Source organism: Lucilia cuprina, chromosome 2 (genome assembly GCF_022045245.1).
Source record: "Lucilia cuprina isolate Lc7/37 chromosome 2, ASM2204524v1, whole genome shotgun sequence".
NCBI classification, from domain to species: domain Eukaryota; kingdom Metazoa; phylum Arthropoda; class Insecta; order Diptera; family Calliphoridae; genus Lucilia; species Lucilia cuprina.
This window is the reverse complement of record NC_060950.1, coordinates 52457148-52478096: the sequence shown is the minus strand read 5'-3', so window position 1 is coordinate 52478096 and position 20949 is coordinate 52457148. Positions and strand designations below refer to the sequence as shown.

General features: G+C 30.9%; 2 protein-coding genes across 4 annotated transcripts in view; both read right to left on the bottom strand.

The window, feature by feature from the left end:
• Positions 1-11427: 11427 nt before the first annotated feature.
• LOC111676638 (intraflagellar transport protein 81 homolog) lies at positions 11428-13915 on the bottom strand. Its single transcript, XM_023437601.2, has 5 exons — positions 13742-13915; positions 13375-13680; positions 12129-12274; positions 11732-12013; positions 11428-11668 (listed from the first exon to the last, which is right to left on the bottom strand). Exons 1-5 carry the CDS (start codon positions 13788-13790, stop codon positions 11558-11560), a joined length of 894 nt encoding a protein of 297 aa, XP_023293369.2. The 5' UTR covers positions 13791-13915; the 3' UTR covers positions 11428-11557.
• A 3314-nt stretch (positions 13916-17229) lies between these two features.
• Positions 17230-20949, bottom strand: part of LOC111676604 (solute carrier organic anion transporter family member 4C1) — a 58961-nt gene continuing 55241 nt past the window's right edge. For 2 of the 3 annotated variants that reach the window (XM_046945183.1, XM_046945184.1), the window contains exons 9-12: positions 20500-20914; positions 20282-20433; positions 20098-20224; positions 17230-20033 (exon numbers count right to left, since the gene is read on the bottom strand). In XM_046945183.1, coding sequence (XP_046801139.1) covers positions 19061-20033; positions 20098-20224; positions 20282-20433; positions 20500-20914 — 1667 coding nt within the window. In that variant the 3' untranslated portion in view covers positions 17230-19060. The remainder of the gene's footprint in view (positions 20034-20097; positions 20225-20281; positions 20434-20499; positions 20915-20949) is intronic. The other variant, XM_023437563.2, reaches the window with a different exon arrangement.

Sequence of the window (20949 nt, the reverse complement as noted above, 5' to 3'; positions counted from 1 at the left end):
CTTTACAAAAAATAAAAATTTTATAAAAGTAAAAATTGTAAAAATATACTCATGGTGTAGGGTATCATATGGTCGGCTATGCCCGACTATACTTTCCTACTTGTTTTTAACATACACTTGATTGATATGTACCCAGTTTTGCTCGCCACTGTATGTATATTAAATTATTTGTGTCTTTATCAGTTGTCTGTCTGTACGAAGTATTTTAGTATGTCACAAAAAGTGTTTGCGTTTTGAGTTTTGTAGTCCAGATTAACCAGACAGCCACAGTTCAACATCATGTAACTGATTCTAGGGTTAACAAATAACGAGCATCGCCATTGACTGTTGTGTCTGTCTATTGCTCTCTGTGTGTCCGTTCATGACATCGTAATTGACAGTAATTTGTCATTACGGTTAGTTCGCTAGCTCTTTATTTCAGCAAAATGATCATAAAATTTATGTTTTTAAATTACAAAATTACAGACACCTCACATTTGATTTATTTTCTTAAGAAGTTGGTGGCGCAATTAAGAATTTGTCTCGTGCGAAACACACTGCCTGTCATAAACATTTATAAATATTATCTTACTTATTTGTTAGATCACATAAAGTCACCAGACATAGAAGATGTGGGTTCTTTATTTTAGGTTTACACACAAAATATTAAGATATGTAGGGGTTTATTTTTTCAAAACCTAATGCAATCTAGTTCGTCTGTTGTTTGTAAAGAAATGTAAAACGATCATGATTTTTAATCCAGTTATCATATTTTTCGACATTCGGATTTAAAACTAAATGCAATACATATTTATTTACAATATTAATAATTTTACAAAAATTGTGAATGTCAAAGTAATTTTTGAAGGGAGCCTTAACATAGGCTTAACATATGGCCCGATATTTGTTATGCTCTTAAGTATTGTATCCCAGTACATAGTGTTGACTTAGGTAATATTTCGCACCATATTTATGAATATGTGTGAAGATACATAGTGTTTCGAGAGGGATTCTTTCTTATAAATATCAGTGTAAAACTAATTTTCTAAATTAAAATCTTATATTGTTGGTGTTGGGTCAATTATGTACCGATACATTATTTTAAATAGAACATGTTTTAGTCAAATTCCATAGATGCACTCGTATTCTTAAATAAGAATTACTCATTTTTTAAATAAGAAAACTTCTTTACTGAAATGGACCTAATAGTAGGGACTAGGGTTACTTATTGAAATGGTTGAAATCTTTGCATTATTTCATCTAGCCCGCATACAACCGTACCCTACGTATTATGTTGAATGTTCTATTAAGTCAAAAAATATCGACAAAACTTAGTTTTATAGAACTATAAACTACACTGGATTTCCTCTCTGAAAAATGGTGCGATTTCATTCACCACCATAGTGAAAGTAAAGTGGTGGCTTTAGTTAACTCCAAAGCGTTCAATAGGGTGTGGCATGAAGCACTCCTATCAAAACTAACTACTTTATGTGTCAGTAATTGCGTCTCTCGATTTATATCGAGCTTTCTCAGGGATCGCTCTATACGAGTTGTTATAGATGGGAACTTATCGAACGAGTTCAAAATAAATTCAGGGGTACCGCAAGGTTCCGTTCTTTCTCCTACTCTATTTCTTATCATTCTAAGTGACCTTCTATTCAAACTTCCGCCCTATCTATATACTCTTTTGCATATTACAGCAACATTTGCCATTCTTATTCATTTAACTTCAGGGCAAGTCCTTTGGAGATTGGGGCAACAAGACAAAACATGAATGACTCACTTAACCAAGACCTAGTGACAATCTCCGAATGGATTCGTACTCGAGTCGATTTTAATGCACGTAATACTCAATGTTGCTTTTTAATGCAGCAAATCATGGTGCTTCATCTATTTTTATGGACGGTGTAAATATTAAGGAGTGAGAAGCTCTTGATGTTCTGGGCAGGAAAATACAGTGTCGACGTTCGCTGGACCAAACACATATTTCAAATCTCGAGAGAAGCATTTTAACTTAAATTAACTTGTTCCCGAAACCCGCATATTCACGTGTAACGACATTAAGCAAGAGCACACCCATTTGTGACCAACTGACCAGTGGATTGCACAATTCACTACAGAACAGAGAGATAGGCCCACATTAACCCCTATGAATCGTATTTTTAAAACAGCTAAAACGTTCTTAAGGGATCACTTGCGTGGGGTCTTTATTATCGCTTTTGACAATTTTCAGCAAAAACACAAGCTTACCTCTAGGAAATATTTGTGAAACATTTTAACTCTGAAGTTCTTTACATTCGGAAAGTACGATCTGACATAACTAGATCGTCTTCGGATTTAATAGGTACCTTGAATATATATTCTCAATGCGTATAATAACAGAGAGAATGGACAAACATACACAAAGGCAGGTAAGACGTTTTCATATTATACACGCCTGGTTTCAAATAGACACCAAAGTGTCTGCTGTCAAAGTATGTACGTATAGTTGTCAGATCAACAACAAAAATATAAAAAAATACACGACGTTATCAAATCATCAAATAACTAATCATGAATAACCAAAGTAATAAAGCTATGTTGTCAACGTAGTGTTGTCGAAATCACAACAATGCATTGCCAAAATGACGCAAAGCTTAACAATAATGTTGTCATTAGAACCAACTTTGTCAAAACAAAGTGTTATTTAAATTTTATACAAATCCGTTGTCTAAACGTTAACAAGCATATTAAGCTCACTTTTAACAATGTACAGTATCAATTTCGGTACATTTCTAACGGTTTTTTCCCTCTGTGTGGTTATTATAAAGACTGCTCCTAATATGTGTTGATCTATAAATATATATACCACTATATATTTTAAATTTAAATTAACACATTAAAAAAATTGTAAGCCATGATAAATTAGCAAAATCTAATTTTAACTCCCATTTTTTATTGACCCAATTTTATTTAAAAAACAGGAAAAATCTAGTTCTCCTTGTAAATGCGTATTCAGACTAAGGATTTTAGGAGTGTTTATTTCAGCGTATAAAGTTTGAAAAATTAGAAATCTACTTCAAATCATATGCGTTAAATATCAAAGTAATCTTCTCATGAAGAAAAAAGAACAACAATAACTCTGTTCCACTTAATATTTAGGAGACATTTCATTGAGTAGGAACAGTTTTAATCCATAAGTAAACTTATAGTTTGTTAGTTTAATGCTTGGAGTGGTCTGTGTTATATTTTTAACTTCCAATCTTTAGCCAAATTATGAATATTTCGCAAAACTGAACATTATTAGTACTACTTATAAATATAACTAGTATACATACATATGTATTGGGCCTGTGCTTTTTTGCAATAAAATACTTTATATGGGTGTATCAATTATGTAGAAAAGTATGTATTTAAATATATACGAGGGTCATTGAAAAAATTCAAATAAAAAATATACTTTCCTAACGAAATAAGTCAACGATCAACAGTATTACATAATATACCTCCATTCATTCATATATGTATGGAGCACGTCTCAAAATACATAGGTCCTCGGAATACTGCTAAAATATGTTAATTATGAAGCAATTGTGATAATATTTTATACTAAGTAGTACATAAGTTTTATCGGACATCGGCTACTGAAAATTACTTTAATGCTCAAAATAGGTTTAAAACTACCAGTCCATAATTGACCCCATCTCCATATAAGCCATCTTAAGTCAGTATATTTTCAATAAATAATTCACTATTATGTAGAGCTTGGTTTACCATTAACCTGTAAAAGGCTTTATTTGGAAAATCAACCTAATATTTATATCAAAAGTATTAATTTATAAAATCTTATATATGAATTTATATGTAGTTGCACAACTTTATAATAATTGCACTGAATAATTGTATGCTTTTGCATATAGAAAGTTAAAAACTATTCTATTCAGAATTTGAACAAGATCTTTCGATATTTTTAATGTTTGGTTGTATAACGTGGTGGTACACTGCACGTGCATTGTCAACGTAAAAAATCCGTAATAAATCTCAGGATATATTTAAGTAAAGACCCAGATATCTAATCAAGGTTTGTTTTGATGTTTTCTCTCAGGTCATTGTCGAAGGCTGTAACTTCTTTTTTCTACTTTTGCAATTATGACAGTACTCATTGATGGGGAGCTCAAGCCTGTCCTGTTATTACTGCCATCAACCTCGATATACCCCGCACTTTTTCGGGTGATAAGGTATCTTGTGCTTTTTCTCAATAAAAAAACACAATGACTTGGTCCATTTACATGTGCCTAGGTTATTCCATTTATCTTCAGACTTTAGAACAAAGAATCTGAGGATACAGCTGTGGCAAGTCCTATTTCTATAATAGTCCCTATTCTCAGGGACCTAAACAAGGGTTATATATAGTCGACCCAGTCTTGATATTACATTGTCTGTGTCTTTTCATAAAAGATAACAATTCAATCATTTGTCAAGATTCAGTTGGCTTAATCGCTCTGTTGGTTACCTCTACACCACTCGCTCCCAGAAATTCGATCAAAAACCCATTTTATGGTAAAACAGTCGGATGGTTTAAGATTGGATATATAAGGATTAAATCTTAGCGTTAGAGCTCCTTCTACCCAATGCATCTGATCTCTGAACATTGTATGGCTGGTCTACAACAAAAATTTTCTTAGTTAAAGTCCATCATATAAGAATATGACGTACTATACCTCTCTGAAAATATTATCTTGAGAGAGAGGATGAGCGTAGATATTCTAAGAAGCCAAAGAATGATATATTATTTTGTAAAATACTTGGCAAAATATTATCTTGCCCCCCGAGATCCTGTCGTAGCAGATTATATTGGTATTCAGTTATCCTTGCTTTATTTTTTACTTAATTTCCAGCAAATGTTTTAAATTACTCTCGTATACCTTTATCTATGTATGTCTTTATCATTTACGTTTATTACAAACGGCCTAAGCGATCAGTTTTGATATGAAATCAAATGAAATTGTAAGTGGATTTACTCGTTCTGGTTTAGTACAACATGTCCCAACAAATCTGGGTTAAATTTATAAAAAAGAAAACTGTAGCTTTTTACTAAAATGCGAAGAAAAAAATCTTGAGAAAATTGCATTTAATACCAACAAATATTGACAAAATAATTTTTAAATTTAGATTAATTTAAAGTAAAAAAAAAAAACAAAAAAAATAATCATTAATCTTGCCTGAATTATATTTTTTTCTTAACAGATATTAGGGAGAGATGAATTTTTTCAATTTGGATTTTTACACATTATAAAACATAGTTCATGTATTCCTTTTAGAGAGTATTTCTGTTAAATGTCGAATGAAACTTGATAATGTCAACCGTGGGAACATTCCCTACCAATATTGACTATTGCATTGCTAAACCATCTTTTGATAGAAGCTTTTCGATAATAAGCCAACATGATCCATTTGTTACGAAAGCAAATGGATCATGTTCTATGACGGATTCCACAATGCTTACAATCAGATCATGTTGTAAGCGATGGTTTCTATACATCATGTTCTAGAACGGAAGATTCTTTTACGCTTCCAGACCAATGTAGCGTTATTCAGGCTGAACTTTCGGCCTTAAAACGGGATACAAACTGGCTCAAATTTTAACGAATATATGGCATACGAAAATCCAGGCAGTCGTTAGGGCTCTAAGTGTGTACAAACTATCAAACTTAGTCCTAGAATTCAAACCACAAAAGATATCAATTCCTTCTTCATATTCAGAGAGCAAATCTACGGAACTTAACGGCCACTGACCCATTGCGCTCTATACAAGAAGACTAAAATTACCCTGCAATGACTTCTGCTGGAGCTATCAGGATGAAGAGGAAGAAAAGAGTATTTGTGGAAAGTGGCAGTGTCCCACCATAGCAGATTATAGACTGAATCGGTTAGGTTAGGTATTCAGGCTGCAAAGACGCACACTTGGGTACTATCGGTCCCTTTGTGATACTTGTAAAAGAAAAAGAGTAGGAGTTTTAGGATCGAGAAGAGGTAGGGAGTAGGTATAAAATGAAATGAATCGGTTAGATAGGAACTTCTTGCAATATTTAACGGATCTATTGGAGGCTGATATCCTGAAGATAGACTCCTATATTCGTGCGACAAACTAGTTGGGTTTAGGAATCCAGGGTACTCAGGTCGAAGTGTAATAATCCGCTGACTGTTTCTCTAATTTCAGGTATCACAAAGTCGATTGACATACTGCATCCAAGTACATATGACCCCAATAAAGACATCGCGATAAAGACTGCTAAGCTAACCTATGATGTAATCGATTACAGTTGACAACGTTTGATATATTGTTGGATCATTTGAAATACTAGAAGAAAGTTGTAAATTTATTGTCTCTGAACTTCATTTTCAATCGAAGTGAGATGAGGAGTAGTTAGAGGATAAGTAGTTTAGGATTCGGGGCAACCTCACCGATTTCTAGGGTGAGTCAAATTTTCGGAAAAAACATACTTTAGAAGTTTCGTCGATTTCTAGTAATCCACAGGGATTTTGGGACATTATCTAAATTTAAATTATGATAAAATATGTTCGTTTTACCATGAACATTCTCTAAAATAATTACACATTACCACCCTAATAAATATATAAATAAATATAAACCTTTTTCAACATGATTATCGGCATAAAAATGCGTGTAGACATTAAAAAAAATATATAAAATTATTTTTAATTAGTGTTTCAACAAATAGTAACTAAACTAAATTGAAATAAAATTTTGCACAAAAATAAAAAATATTCATAGAGTTTTTTTAATTTCTTGTTTACTTTTTGCAAAAAATTAAAATGATTTTTGTATTTATGTCAGTTGAATTTGTTTGTAAGCGATTGCATTAATAAAATTGTAATTTATGCGTCTTGTGACTAGAGTGCACTGAATCGTAAGTAGACCAGACGAACTAGATTTAATTGCAACAAAGTTAATGCAAATACAAAAAAAAAAAAAAAAACACACAAAATTTACTGGTATTTCACAATTATTGCAACATATTTTCAAGGATTAGGATGATAATAGGAAAAAACTGGAGGTCACAACTTCATTTTGTTTGAGATTTATTTCATACATTGCATTTTCCGTTTCCGATTGTCCTAGTTAGTATTAATTGATTTGACTTAAATAATAATTGTTTCGTTAAAGAAGATATGCCAATAATAATTAAGGTATGTTTCCACTGGCTTGAAATCTGCTAGATTTGCTAAACCTCTTCAAGGTGTTTCCACTGAGCTTACTCGTTTTTGATATTCGAATTTTCGAACAAATTCTGTCACTTTATTTTTTCATAGCCACAATAAAGTTAATTTTATGTAAAATTACATATTAAAAATAAAAAATTACAGTTATAAACAAATAAATTTATTTATTAAATGTCACTAATTTTTAAATTATAATTAGTTATTATTTTCACTTCGATATTAATTGTCACTTTTTCGATGAAAACATTCAATTTGAATGGATAGCCCAAAGAAGTATTTGCTTATCCTAGACACATCGCAGTGTTGCATAAACAAATCTTTTTCGAAAAAATACAATTTCGACATGTTTTAAATCAAATCTAGTAGATTAACTAGATTTGGATTTTTCAAAATGTATGGGAAATCCGCATGATTTCAACTAGTTTTGCCCAAATCAACTAGATTTGCTCCAAACGCCTCAGTGGAAACATAGCATAATACAAAATTTTATGATCGGGAAGTAATTGCCGATTGATTTAATTCAAATAAATAGGTTCTCACTAATAAATTTAATATGCACGAACTAGTTTAAAACAATGGGTTGAAATTTGTCGACGATTTTACACACAGTCTCCTATGAAAGTCTTTTGAATTAAATAAGTTTTACATGATCACTGTCTCTACCTTCAGAAATTGTTTTGCTTTAAAATGTCGGTACTAATCATGAATAATCCTTAATATGAAATTCGAATTCCATTTACTAAGTTCTTCTGAAGAACTTCTTCACTCCATAACTGACTTGAAGCTACACAATGAAAGGGAACTACGCACTGCAAGCCGTAGAAGTTTACGTGTTAGAAATAAATTCTTATAACTCATTTTCTTCGTTTGTTGGTCAATGCTTTTGTTGTGTTCACGAACAGGCTGTACCCCGGTCTAAATAGCAGACTTCTGAAATGGTATTGATATCACGATCACGATTCAGATAACAACCGGCATTATAGGTTAATATCGAGCGTCGAAGACCCAGAAACTGATATAATCTACTGTTTACCTAATCATAACACTAGTTTCCAGGCCACAGTCCGAGAAAAAACGGAATGCTTAAATTGGATTAGAATAAACATGACATTAACAGCAGAAAAAAAAAACATTATCAAAATGAACAAGTCTGAAGGTTTATATGATGGTATGTATTGTAAGAGGACACATACGATTACGGGCGCAGTTATACAAAATTGAACGTGTTGATTCAGACGCATGTGAAGCATATAGAGAGGACATTGAAACTCTTAAGAACCTTCTTTGTCATTGTCAGGCTTTCGTCGGAATTAGATTCAAATATCTTGAGACTGATATTTTAACATCCTTCATGAACACTGAAGGGAAAATTTTTAGGAATTACACTCAGAAAACCGCGTTTCTAACCACAAACATTTTACATGAAAAAAAACTCGTACAACTGGATCGATAGTGGCCTAAGCGCATTTCTTCGGATTCGATGTAGTATCTTCCTATCAACCTAACCGAACCGTAGTTGATTTGTTGTGAATTAAATGAACTCCAATATTTATCTCAGCCAATATAATCTTAGCCAGAATATGTGATAAAGATTTTTTCAAATGGTGTCCTTATAGGAGGGCTTGATTGTTTTTTCAACCCTCCGTCATGCACATGTTCCGATAGTCACGTACGTAGCGCATGTATCTGGCGAGATACACTATGTATTTCAGTACATTTATATGAAAAATATGCCATTTTAGTAACAATATTACGATAACTAACATTATTTGTAGAGGGTACCTGGAGACTCAAACCCCTAACCAAATTAGAAATATATTAAAATCACAGTTCGTAAAATATCTGGCCAGATACATGCGCATGACGGAGGGTTAAACCACGAAAGAAAATACATACATATGTATATTTATTGGGCTGAAATTAAGTGAAAAGAAGAACAAAGTATGACCCTGACTAAAAGACCTTATTAAACGAGAGGGTTTTCAACCCACTAGCATTGGCTGAAACTTGTTTTAAATTAAATAATTAACAAATTGATATCTAGTTAATGTATTTAAATTTTATAATCTTAAAATATTAAAGCAACAACACTAAGAATAAGCCGTCAAATATGAAGAGAGTAATAAGCAGTTGTCAACTTGATAAATTAAAACTAATTCTATTTTCATATTGAAATCTTAATGAACGAATAAAGCAGTTTTGTTTTGTATTACAAAAATCAATTGAATTAACATTTTAAATAAGAAAATAGAAGTATACATAATTTTAAATTTTCAAGTAGAAGTTAATTACAACAAAAGTAAGTGCATAAGGTTATGAAAAATCATATATTCACGCCATCAAAATGTATGTTGTAAATTAAAGTTAATTTAGGAAGGTGTCAAATTTATGACCTTAGTTCTTTTGAGTTCGATGATAGGTGAAGTAGTATATCATTATTACTTAATTATAATACAAACGAAACCTTACTAACGCGATTTTAAATGTTACTAGTATCGCTATAAATTATTCATATGAGATAAAAACGTGCCGTACCTTGGTCTAAATAGCAGACTTTTGAAATGCTATTGATATCATTATCACGATTCGGATAACAACCGGCATTATAGGTTAATATCGAGCGTCCAAGGCAGTTCGGATATCATAAGTTTCATATCCACCAGATATTAGAAGTCGTATGTCTCATTAACTACAACATTTAGAGTCCTCAAATTTCTCATCCATACCTTGCAAAAATAAAAAGAAGTACTTAAAAAAGAATAACATTTATCACCACTTCAAAAGTAGCACTAAGTGATTTCTTTATGATATTTATTGATTTCATTATCTATTTATGTTAATATTATTTGAGTCATATTTATTGTATTCTATAATACTACAATTTTACTTCATAATATGTTCCAAAAAATAACATAAAAGTTACTTCTTGAGAATGACTTCAGATGTAGTGAGTTTGGAAACAAATAAAAAGGACATTCCTCCTATGACAAGCCTGTGGTGAAATCACTACTTCTTTAGATCTTTTTCAATACTTCCATGTATTGAATTCTACATCTTTTTCGCTTCATTGAAAGTTCCAAATGTTTATAACTATTTGGGAACAGAAAAGCCGGACTTGTAATAGTGAGCGTAATACGTCCCAAATAAAAACAAGTAAGAAATTATATTTGGGCGAGACAGAGCTACACCTGTTACAAAGATAAAATGTGATTTAGTTTTAGTAGTAATAAAGCATTTAAGTTGAATTGTACCTTGCCTCAAATATACTTAAGCCATTTATTGTTGAATAAAATTGTGGACATTTAAGTAAAATTTTGAATGGGGCTAGAGTCAAATGAGGCCCTATAATTATTATATAAGTTCATGAGAGTCATCAGGGCTTGTATAGAACTTGATTTTGCAGCTTTTTGACGAGATATGAGTATATTTAACATAATTATGTTTAATATATGGTGGCTAGGTGAAAAAATGGACCGATATGAGAAGATCATATACCAAATTTGATTGAATTATCTCTAAAATTTCAACCTTTAGTTTGATTATAAAGTTTTATAAATGTTAAATTTGTACATCTGAAAAAAATAGCTGGACTTCTTACATTTTTTTCATATACACTTTAATATCAATATGATTTTTTTAAGAAATAATGAGCAGATAAATGACAGGATGCCTGTTACCACCTGTATTTTACATATGATCTAAATCCTCAATTTTTGCTGCACATTTTGCAAACAAATTTTAGGATTACCAATGGGTGACATGGCACCTCCCATATGAATTTCAAACAAAAATTTTCATACCTAGGAATCTATTAAAGATCCAATCCTCAAATTACTTGGCAAAATTGAAACACATATGAACTTTTGAATATTTGAGAAAAAATGCTCGTACTAACTTCTAAAATTATCTTCCCAAATAAAAAATCATATGTTAACGCCAATTTCTAAAAAAATACGTTATAACTTTCTTTTGCCCTTTACTGTAAACTCACATTATTTTCATATTATTTTTCTGCATACGAAACAAATACAATTTTAATTAGAACACTAATACCTACTTATTTTTAACTTAAACCTATTTACCTATAAAAATTAACAAAAGAATCAGGCTGATTAGCATAAATATTAAATGCTGAATGTGGATATTCGGTCATTAAACCAAATTTACCAATAACTTGTTGATCGTACAAAAATTAAAAAAAACACACCACACATTTACATTTTCTCAGCTTTTTCGTAAAAAGTTTTTGCAAACTTTTTTATTTGGTTTTTTATTTTAAAGTAGAGGCAAACATTTAAATATAACTGCAAGTGTGGACTTATATAAAAGTTTATTTTAAATTACAACTTGAACGCTATGCATCACTACTTGTTGGCCTAATCGAAGGTCGAAAATCCTTACGCAGACGGGAACGTAAAAGTTCACGTCTTAAAATATTACCTTCCCTTTCAGCGCTTTCCATTACCTGAAATAATTAATCGATATAAATCATACATAATTGAATATTCCTTAGTAAATATGTACTAACACTTTCTGTTAAAGCTGATCTTTCGATTGTTGCTGGATCCATATCACCAACTATGGAATCAGCTAAAGACGAGGCATTTGAATCGGTATTGTATGTGGCGGCCACACTTTGTCTTAATTCGGCCGCTTCGTCATAGTTGTCTGTTACTGTTTCTCTTTCTTCTGTTTGTATATATTCCATGGGATGGTTACTGTTAATGACTCTTCTCAGTTTCTGTTTATCTTTTTTGTATGACTCCAACTCGTTTCGCAAACGTTGATTTTCCAATTCAAGAAAATCCACCTTTATGAATAAATATAACAACATAAAGCAGAGCAAAACTTATCATAAACCTGTAGTTGTTGTCTTTTATATGTAATTTGAATAAATACGTTTTTTCGTGGTTTCCACAACTTACACTTTCCAATTCGAATTCAAGTTCATCGATTATATCGTATGCCTCATCCAAGGCCGTTTGCAATTTTGCCACCTGGGCCTCTAAACTGGTAATAGTATGTTGCTCGTTGTTTTCAGAATGACGTTTTTCTAAGGCAAGTTCTTGTTCTAAAGAAAAGAATTGATAAGAGTTGTTTGACGAATGAAAGAAATTAATATGGATTATTTGTCAAAATTAAACCTTATGTTGTCAAAATAAATCTATTTTGCAATACACTTATTAGGTGCTAATCTATCAACAACAAATATTTGCAATAATAAATCAAATACAAATTTGTTGTTCTCTACAAAATATTAAGGATAAATAGGGGTTATTCAGAGCTTAAATACATATTCATACAATTAAAGGGCCCTTTACATGATCACATTTTACGTACGTAAAGTCTAATGAAAGAAATTACATCTGTATGACAACAAATAGGATAGAAGTCGTATGATTTATATTTCTTGTGTTTATACGATTTGTATAAAATAATAAAAAAGTAATATGGAAACAGCTGTTTTACATGCCTGATCTAATCCGACCTGCTTTTTTTGAATCTTTTCAAATTTTCCATCCGTATTCTCTCTCAATGGCTGATGGTTTCATTACATTTGCGTTTAGACGATCTTATCCGTACTCTTCTATGCAAAATTTGGACAGGTCATATTACTTGTGTGATCGTATAAAGCTAGCATTAAGGGCACTTCAAACGATCACACTTTACGTACGTAAAGTGTAATAAAAAAGTAAAATGAAATTATTGTGTTTACACGATTGGCATAAAACAATAACAATGTAAGATGTAAACAATTGTATCACTCTTTTTGTATGTGTTTACATAAAAATACATCCCTGATCTAATGCGACCTGCTTGAATTTTTAATCATTTCTGTCAAAATTTCCATCTATATTTTCTCTCAATGTGTTATGATTTCATCACACATTGCGTTTAGACGATACCATCCGTACACTTCTACACAAAATTTTGACAGTTCATAGTACTTGTGTGCTCGTGTGAAGCCGTCTTTATTGAATCATTTCAAAAAATTAAGAGACTCATAAGACGGTCAAATTTTCTATCCACTTTTTCTCTCAATGAGTGATAGTTACTATTGCGTTTAGATGATTCCGTCCGTTCTCTTCTACAGCGACAGATTAACAGATCATATTACTTGTGCTCTCGTGTGAATGTAACTTAAATGAAAATCAAAATTATAAATTTTACCTTTTTGTCTTTGATCTAAAGATGATTTCATGACAAGACCATTAAGGGTCTTCTGGCGATTGAAGACATCTTCAAAAGCTTTACAACGTTTAACCTTTTGCAAATAAGCTTCGTGCAGTTGATTATATTTACGTTTAATTTTCTCTAATTTCTCATACATACGATCACGTTCCTCCTCAAATCTGAATGCTTTCAATTTGGCCTCAATGTGTACAGAGGAATTGGAATGTTCCTCTTCGGTTAAACTTTGCAACTTTTTACGCAATGAAGCATTTTCCTGACTCAATCGAACGTTTTGGGCATTTGCTTAATAACAAACATAACAATAGTGTAATAAAAATATCTTTTTAAATTCATGTTTCCATACCTGCATCCAACTGAGCTTTTAGAAAGTCCATATTTGATGTTCTGTTCATGGTTTTTTTCTACTATAAATCCGGATTTCTTTTTATAAATTATTGTTTTTTAATTAATGTGTTCAATTGTGATATCGATTGGAAAATAGTTCAATTTGTATTTATCTAATAGTAATGAACCTATAAACTCATATTGTATTGGGTATTATCAATTTTGTTGTTATTTTGATAAGAATTTGAGAGTAAACAAAATTTGTATTTTATGCGAAAACAACTCAAAATGAATCACAGGTGTAGCGAGTTCTTTCTCACCACCGCACTGTATTTAGCAAATATCCAAACCCATACTGGTGAATAAGGAACTTATAAGAAATACAGTTTCTGTTACAGTGTTGCCAGAAAAAACTTTTCCCAAATATTCCCATTTTTTGAAAACACAAAATGAAATTTACCTTAATTTTTTATGTATTTTTTGATAAAAATCCAATGTTTTAAAAGAGAAACATTCGATTTTGATTACGTAATAACGAGAAACAAATTATTCCCAAGTTGAAATAATTGTCTTAAGTAGAACGATTTTGGTTCAAACAAAAACCGTTAATGGTAAATATGATCGCTGTACTGGATCTTTCGTTTAATAAGGTGCTCTGTGGAAAATATTTTCTCGATAGTTAACCGAAAATAGGTTATTGTTAAAGTTAATGTAAATAAATGAAAGTAAGGTAATAGAAGACTTTTCGAATGCCTGTCGTAAAGTCACATATCGGGACATCGGTAAATAAAAATATTTATACATTAAAAAGTCTCCCTTTATATTAAAAAAATATTTTTTAGCTCATTTAAAAACACCATTTCTTAATATTTAATAAGCTATTATTTCTTAACAATATCAACTTCTTTAAGCATTATTAAAGTCTTCACACTAGCACACAAGTAATATGATCTGTCAAAATTTCGTATAGAAGAGTACGGATGGGATCGTTTAAACGCAATATGTAATGAAACCATCACACATTGACAGTCGTACGTCTCTCTTCATTTTTTGAAAGGATTAATGAAACATGCAAAGTGTGATCATGTGAAGTGTCCTTAAGTATGTAAAGGAAGAGCATAATAGGTCTGTGTATTTCTTCGGCTTTTATGTACAGAAACTTAACAACAATATCGAAAAAATGTACGCGAATACGTCAAGATATGCAACACAATCATAGTCAGACGTACATAATTTTCAATAACATTTTAAATGCCTTATTTCCTTTTATCAATGTTCACGTTCTGAGTCTTCTAATTCGAAAGGCATGGCATATTTCTCGAATAGAGGCGAATTCAGCATCGCATTTCTTTCAATCCAATTGTAGCCTTCTCCATCGCACCTGGCATTTGAGATATCGAGTCCTGAAGTTAAAAAAAACTAATTTGTTTGGCTTTTTTGAGACGTTAAGACACAGAGACTTGAAGACAACAACGAAAGACACCTCTAAGTCGAATCAGGAAGAGATTTGAGTCGATTAGAACATCGTCACGTGTCGATGAATCCTATATTTCGTTATAAACAGTATTTACAAAGCATAATAGCCTCCGCCCCATAGTAAAAAATCTTTACCAAAAAGATCAGTTTCAAGCTTTATTTAAGGATATCACGAAGAAGAAACAAGACATGTCAGATGTTAAGTCTTTATTTTGAAGCCAATAGAATGGACTTTCAGTTGGAATACAACATTTTTCAAATAAAGTTGTTTTGGCGCTGTTATGTTCCAAAAAACGCAAAAAATTGTGTTTTTTCAAATTTCAGGACACGATATCATAAATCTCAGATGTTATGGAGAAATCTTTGATCAGATTCAGGATTCAAGCTCAATCCTTTAGAAACGTCTAATTTGGTATCAGGGTTTCGACTTTTTTTCAAATGTTTACTACTTTTGCAGGTGAAGATCTTGCGGACACTAATTAACAAACTATCACTTAGGGCGGGTTTCTTACTGCTCAGTTAAACTATGTTTAATTTGCAGTTAAACTCGGAACAAATTTAGGCGGCCTTTAAACGATGATAGTGTTTTTCAGTTTTGGATTTAAGTTCTGTTAACTTTGTTAGTATTGCCAACATTTCACTCAAAAACATAAACAATAAACAGCTGTTTTTTGCAAATACATAACACTTTTCTAAAATGAAAGATGTTTGGAAAAATGTTAAATAAACATTTAAAACAATAATAAAACAAAACAAATCAGAAAATTGCAATTTACTTAAAATATTAAGTTTTTGTTCTTCCGAAATCATTGTTTTGTTATTTTTGTTATTTGTGTTTTCTCATTTAAAACTTATGTTTAATTGACCAATAACGCTCAGTTAAAGTAAGATAATAAGGAACGTTACTGTTTACTGGAAAACATAAAACATAGATTAAACTAGGTTTAAACAAAGAATATAGATTATCTTTGTCTGAAAACCCGCCCTAAGAAGGACTTTGTCCAGCTTAAAAACTATTTTCCGAGTTGGTAAACCTTGACATAACGCAAGTGTGCCATTGTATAGAATCAAACTATTTATAAATAACGAATAAGACATTTTATTTTTTGGCTAATATTTTGCTTAAAATAATTTATTTATTTATTTTCTTTTTAATAATTTATATAAATTAGTTTTAATTAAGGCATAATTTTCAACTAATTACAAAATATTCATATTGTGTAAAATTTAAATTCTCTTTTCATTTAAAAAAATTTAAAATTTCTTAAACATTTTATTTATAATTTGCATTTTAAAATTGTTTTATCTTTTGTTGATGTTGTTGTTGTTGTTGTCGTTCTCGAATAATTTTGGATAAAACAAATAAAATAAATTTACAGACGATTGATTCAGGGACATTATTTCATAATCGTTATAAATCAGGTTGATATAGAATTGTATTATTTGTTTGCTTATGTTTTTAAAATTGTTATTTTTTTGTTTGTTTGTTTTTTATTAAAATCAGTTTATTTATTTATTTAGTTTACTAAGTATTATATGTATGTATGTATGTAAGTTGTAGGTAGTATTATTAATTTATGTAATTATTTATTTTTCTTTTGTTTTACTACTGGTTAAACTGATTTTACTCAGATATCTGTTCACAGCACTTTATTTCATTGACAATTGTTATTAATTATTTCATGTTTGCAATTATAATTTATTAATTTTCTTTAATTCTGTTTATTATTTAGTTAAATATTCCAATAACTTGTGAATGTTTAAACTAAAATTTAAAAATTTTCAAACTTTTCCTTTGTAATGTATATGATAGAGCGTTTTTCTTATATGATTTCCTATAACATTGGAAATAAATCATTTGTGTTTTTTAGGTTTTTTATCATTAACTTAATATTTACTACTTATTGGTTGTAGGTAAATATTTAAATTATCTTAAATGTATCATTTAAACATACATTTTTTTAATCTTTCCTATAAATAATGGGTGTAAAATTATGTTTAAATTTAATTTACTAAATATTTAAATAGTTGTATGATGATATTTCAATCTTTTTTTATCATTTATACTTTCCTTTTTTTAAGAATTTTGTTTATATATGTATGTTTTGTTTTTTTCGTTTGTATTACGAGAATTAAATAATTTGCTTCAGTTTCATTCATATCACACACATTCAGACAGTATCCATCTACTTAAAAACTAAAAAATATAAAACTAATTGTTATAATAATTATTTTATTATAATTATGTTTTATATTTCATAATAATAATAATAATAATTGCTAGACTTAATTATTGTGAATTTAATTATTTTATAATTATTGTTTTTGCTACACATTCTCTAATTACGCGATCACTCCTTCAACTTCATACACTTTTCAGGTTGAATGTGTCGATTGCTAGGTTTTGACTTTGTCGTCATTATTTTATATTTTCCACCAAAGAAATTTCAAACTAATGTTTTGTTAAACAAAAAACAAGGAAGTAGTAACATTTAAAATTAAGTACAAATCAATAGAATAGGTTTTGGTCAAGAATTATAGAAACATAGATTGCGCATTCAGTATGTAAAAAAATGTTCGTTCTGCGCATGTACGTCATATCAGCTTATAACTTGAGAAAAATAAAAGCAAAACATAAACAAAGTGACATTTTTGAAAAATAAAAAATATTTCTATACAAATAAAATACATAATACAAATAATAAAACTAATTTCGCACGCCTTAGAGTTGTTGGTGCTTTTGCAATTTTTCACAGCGCATTTCATATTTAAAGTATTTTGTTTTTTTTTTAAATTTTTACAAAATTTTGTAAAGTTTTTAAATTTTTTTTTAAGTTTTTAAAATTTTTTTAGACGTCAATCACTTTATTTGCTGATGTGACGTAGCATATCGAACACCTGTTGATTTAAACCAAAAAAAACCTGCGCAATGCGTAATCTATATTTTTATAATTCTTGGGTTTTGGTTAAGAGTGGTCAAAAGCGATATAGAAAGAAATAAGATCGCGAAATTTAATATATTAAGTATAACACAGACCGATAACTCATTCAGGGTTTCACATTTTTTTAAATTTTGTCGGCCTGCCTAATCAGTTTTATCAATACATTTCCTTTAACTGCTCTAGGTTTTATTTTTTCTCTCCTACAATAACTACTTCTAGAACAAGTGCAAAAATAACTAATTTAGATTCTTGTACAGAAAACTTGAAACTAATGTTGTCGCTATAACTTCTAGAATATGTTCTGTGTAACATTATAGTGTTCCCAAAGAACTTTTAGATGTTTGAAATAAACAAAACCGATAGACTCAATTCTGGTGGTAAACGAGTCCACTTGTCAAGTACAGATCTATTAACAAATTTCCAAAGAGATAAGCAGGAACACTGTTTCCTTGTAATGTATGACTACAACCTAACCTCACTTAAAGCTAAGGCGAAACTTAAAATTTTTGTAAAAAAAGTGATTTGGTTTCATCTTAGAAGCAGCGACCAGTGATAGTCTTGGACATCTCGAAATCATAAATCAATCAATGTTGACTTTATAGCGCTTTCACAGAATCAGTTAAATCTACAAATTACAGCATTTTCAGAAGATATAAATGTTGCACTACTAGATATGAAATCAAAACACAAATTCGTTTATTTCAGTAAAAAATTTTGATTCTATTAAGACTCCTAATCTATATTTAAATGTATTCAAAAAGCTATATTCTAATAAAAAAATATTTGACCACTCTGTGAAAAAAAAACTAAACCAACGAAAAGAAAATCCCTCCTGTTTTTAGCAAATTTTTTAAGTGGGAATGTATTGCACATTGAAAAATATGAAAGAAAAATAAAAATACTTAAACGATTAATAAAATTTAAATATTAACAATTTCTTGTTGCTGCTCAACAACCTCATCATCGTCGTCATCATCGTTTTCGTTATTATCATTGTCTATAAGACCACTGCGATCGTCATCTATTTGAATTTTCTGATGAGAAGAGTTGCGAGAATGTTTTTTATTGGCATTATTACTCAGGGCACCCGAGCCGACGGCTACAACACCGGTAGCTATTGGATGATCACTGGTGCTAGCGTTAGCTACGTGATTTAAGTCTTTAGAATTTGTACGGCGATGTCTTAATATACTTAAAGCCGATTCAGCGATTAAAGCGCTACTAGGGGCTGCGGACGAATTGGCAACTCCCGCATTAGTAGTTGTTTGTGAAACCTTTATGTTCAAGTCCTTTGAATTGTTGCGTGAATGGCCGCGTGAGCCAGCTTCGTTAGTCTCGTTTGAATTTTTCAATTTACTCTCCACCACATTTTTGAGCAAATTAACATTTTTCTTATTGTTAGTGTGATGAAGATGATTATTGTGGTGGTGATTATTATTATGACCACGGAAGAATTCTGGATCGAATCGTATGTTATTGGGCATATAGATTTGATCATAGGAATGATTGCGCGAATGTTTGCGCACGAAATGACCACAACCGGTGGTCAATTCATCTTCGTCCTCTTCGTCTTCTTGGGGCTTTAATTGATTTTGTATGAAACGTATACTAAAATTTGGATCATCTCTGGAACAGGAATTGGAGTGAGCCACCAATTTGTGGCGGAATTCTGTATTAAGGTCACTTGAATTGTTGCGGGAATGTGTATGAAGTTTTTTCAAATTCTTGAATTTAGAAGTCTCACAAACATCCATGGCTGGATTCGAATTATGATCCTTAGCAAAGCTGCGTATCATTTTGACATCACACGAAGCACTGCGGAAATGTTTCTTCGACTTCATTTGAGGAACTGCTTGGGTATTTGCCATCATGGCATTGTTGCATTTATCGTAGCTGGAATATTAAGAAATCTTTATATTAGTACTGTACTCTGAATTATTCGGTTGGCAAAATTTACCCATATTCAAGTTGTATAGTTCGGGAATTGTTACGAGAATGACGATAGTTATCCGATTTTAAAGCCATTTCACCATCATCGTAGTTGGGATTGTTTTCATGGCCGGACAATTTTTCTTCAAAAACTACTAAAATATATGCAATTGAAATAATTATCTGCATTTTGAATCAAACAGAATACTCACGTTTATCTAAACTTATTATGGATCCTATTATAGGGTCACTTGTATTCAATGGCTTCATTTTATCTAATTGCTTACGTCGTCTAACCAACCACCAATCCACCATAAATATGGCCAAAGCTATAATTTTCACAGAAGCACAAAGTCCCACATATCTGAAATATAAAACAAAATCTTTAATATCGATTCTCCATTAACACTCAGATGTTTATTAAACTTACTTGTAACGAAACTTTTCAATGTCGTAAATTAAGCAACGACCACCCTTCTGGCCGCACGAAGATTTCCACAATAAGCAGGTGGAATCGATGAGATTACCAAAAAGTATGGGTGCTGGTATATAACCAAATAGACGGAATATAACAAATTGCATGCCCAAGGCAAATGATCGCTCTTCTTCGGATACCGAACGTAGGACAATCATTAGCAGAGGCATTTGAGTGGCAGCCACAATGAAGGTCATAAAGAAGAGCAATATAAGGAATGGATAAATATTGCGGCAGGGATTGGCACAAGGACCGGCAGTGGCAACAGGAACTACAGTAACTTCAGCGAAATTTTCATTGGCATTAAGGGCTTGAGCATGACTACCACCGGCACCCAAATAAATGCTGCTGGAGATATTAGCATGAACACCTTTAAAAAGAAACGTTTATAAAAATTATTAAGAA

Bases quoted from the DNA above. Each gene is read 5' to 3' on its own strand.
- LOC111676638 (XM_023437601.2), bottom strand. From the start codon at position 13,790: ATGAACAGAACATCAAATATGGACTTTCTAAAAGCTCAGTTGGATGCA. The intron at 12,014-12,128 runs GTAAGTTGTGGA...TTATTCATAAAG, and splicing joins TTGAATTCGAATTGGAAAGT to GTGGATTTTCTTGAATTGGA. The intron at 11,669-11,731 runs GTTAGTACATAT...TAATTATTTCAG, and splicing joins GATCAGCTTTAACAGAAAGT to GTAATGGAAAGCGCTGAAAG.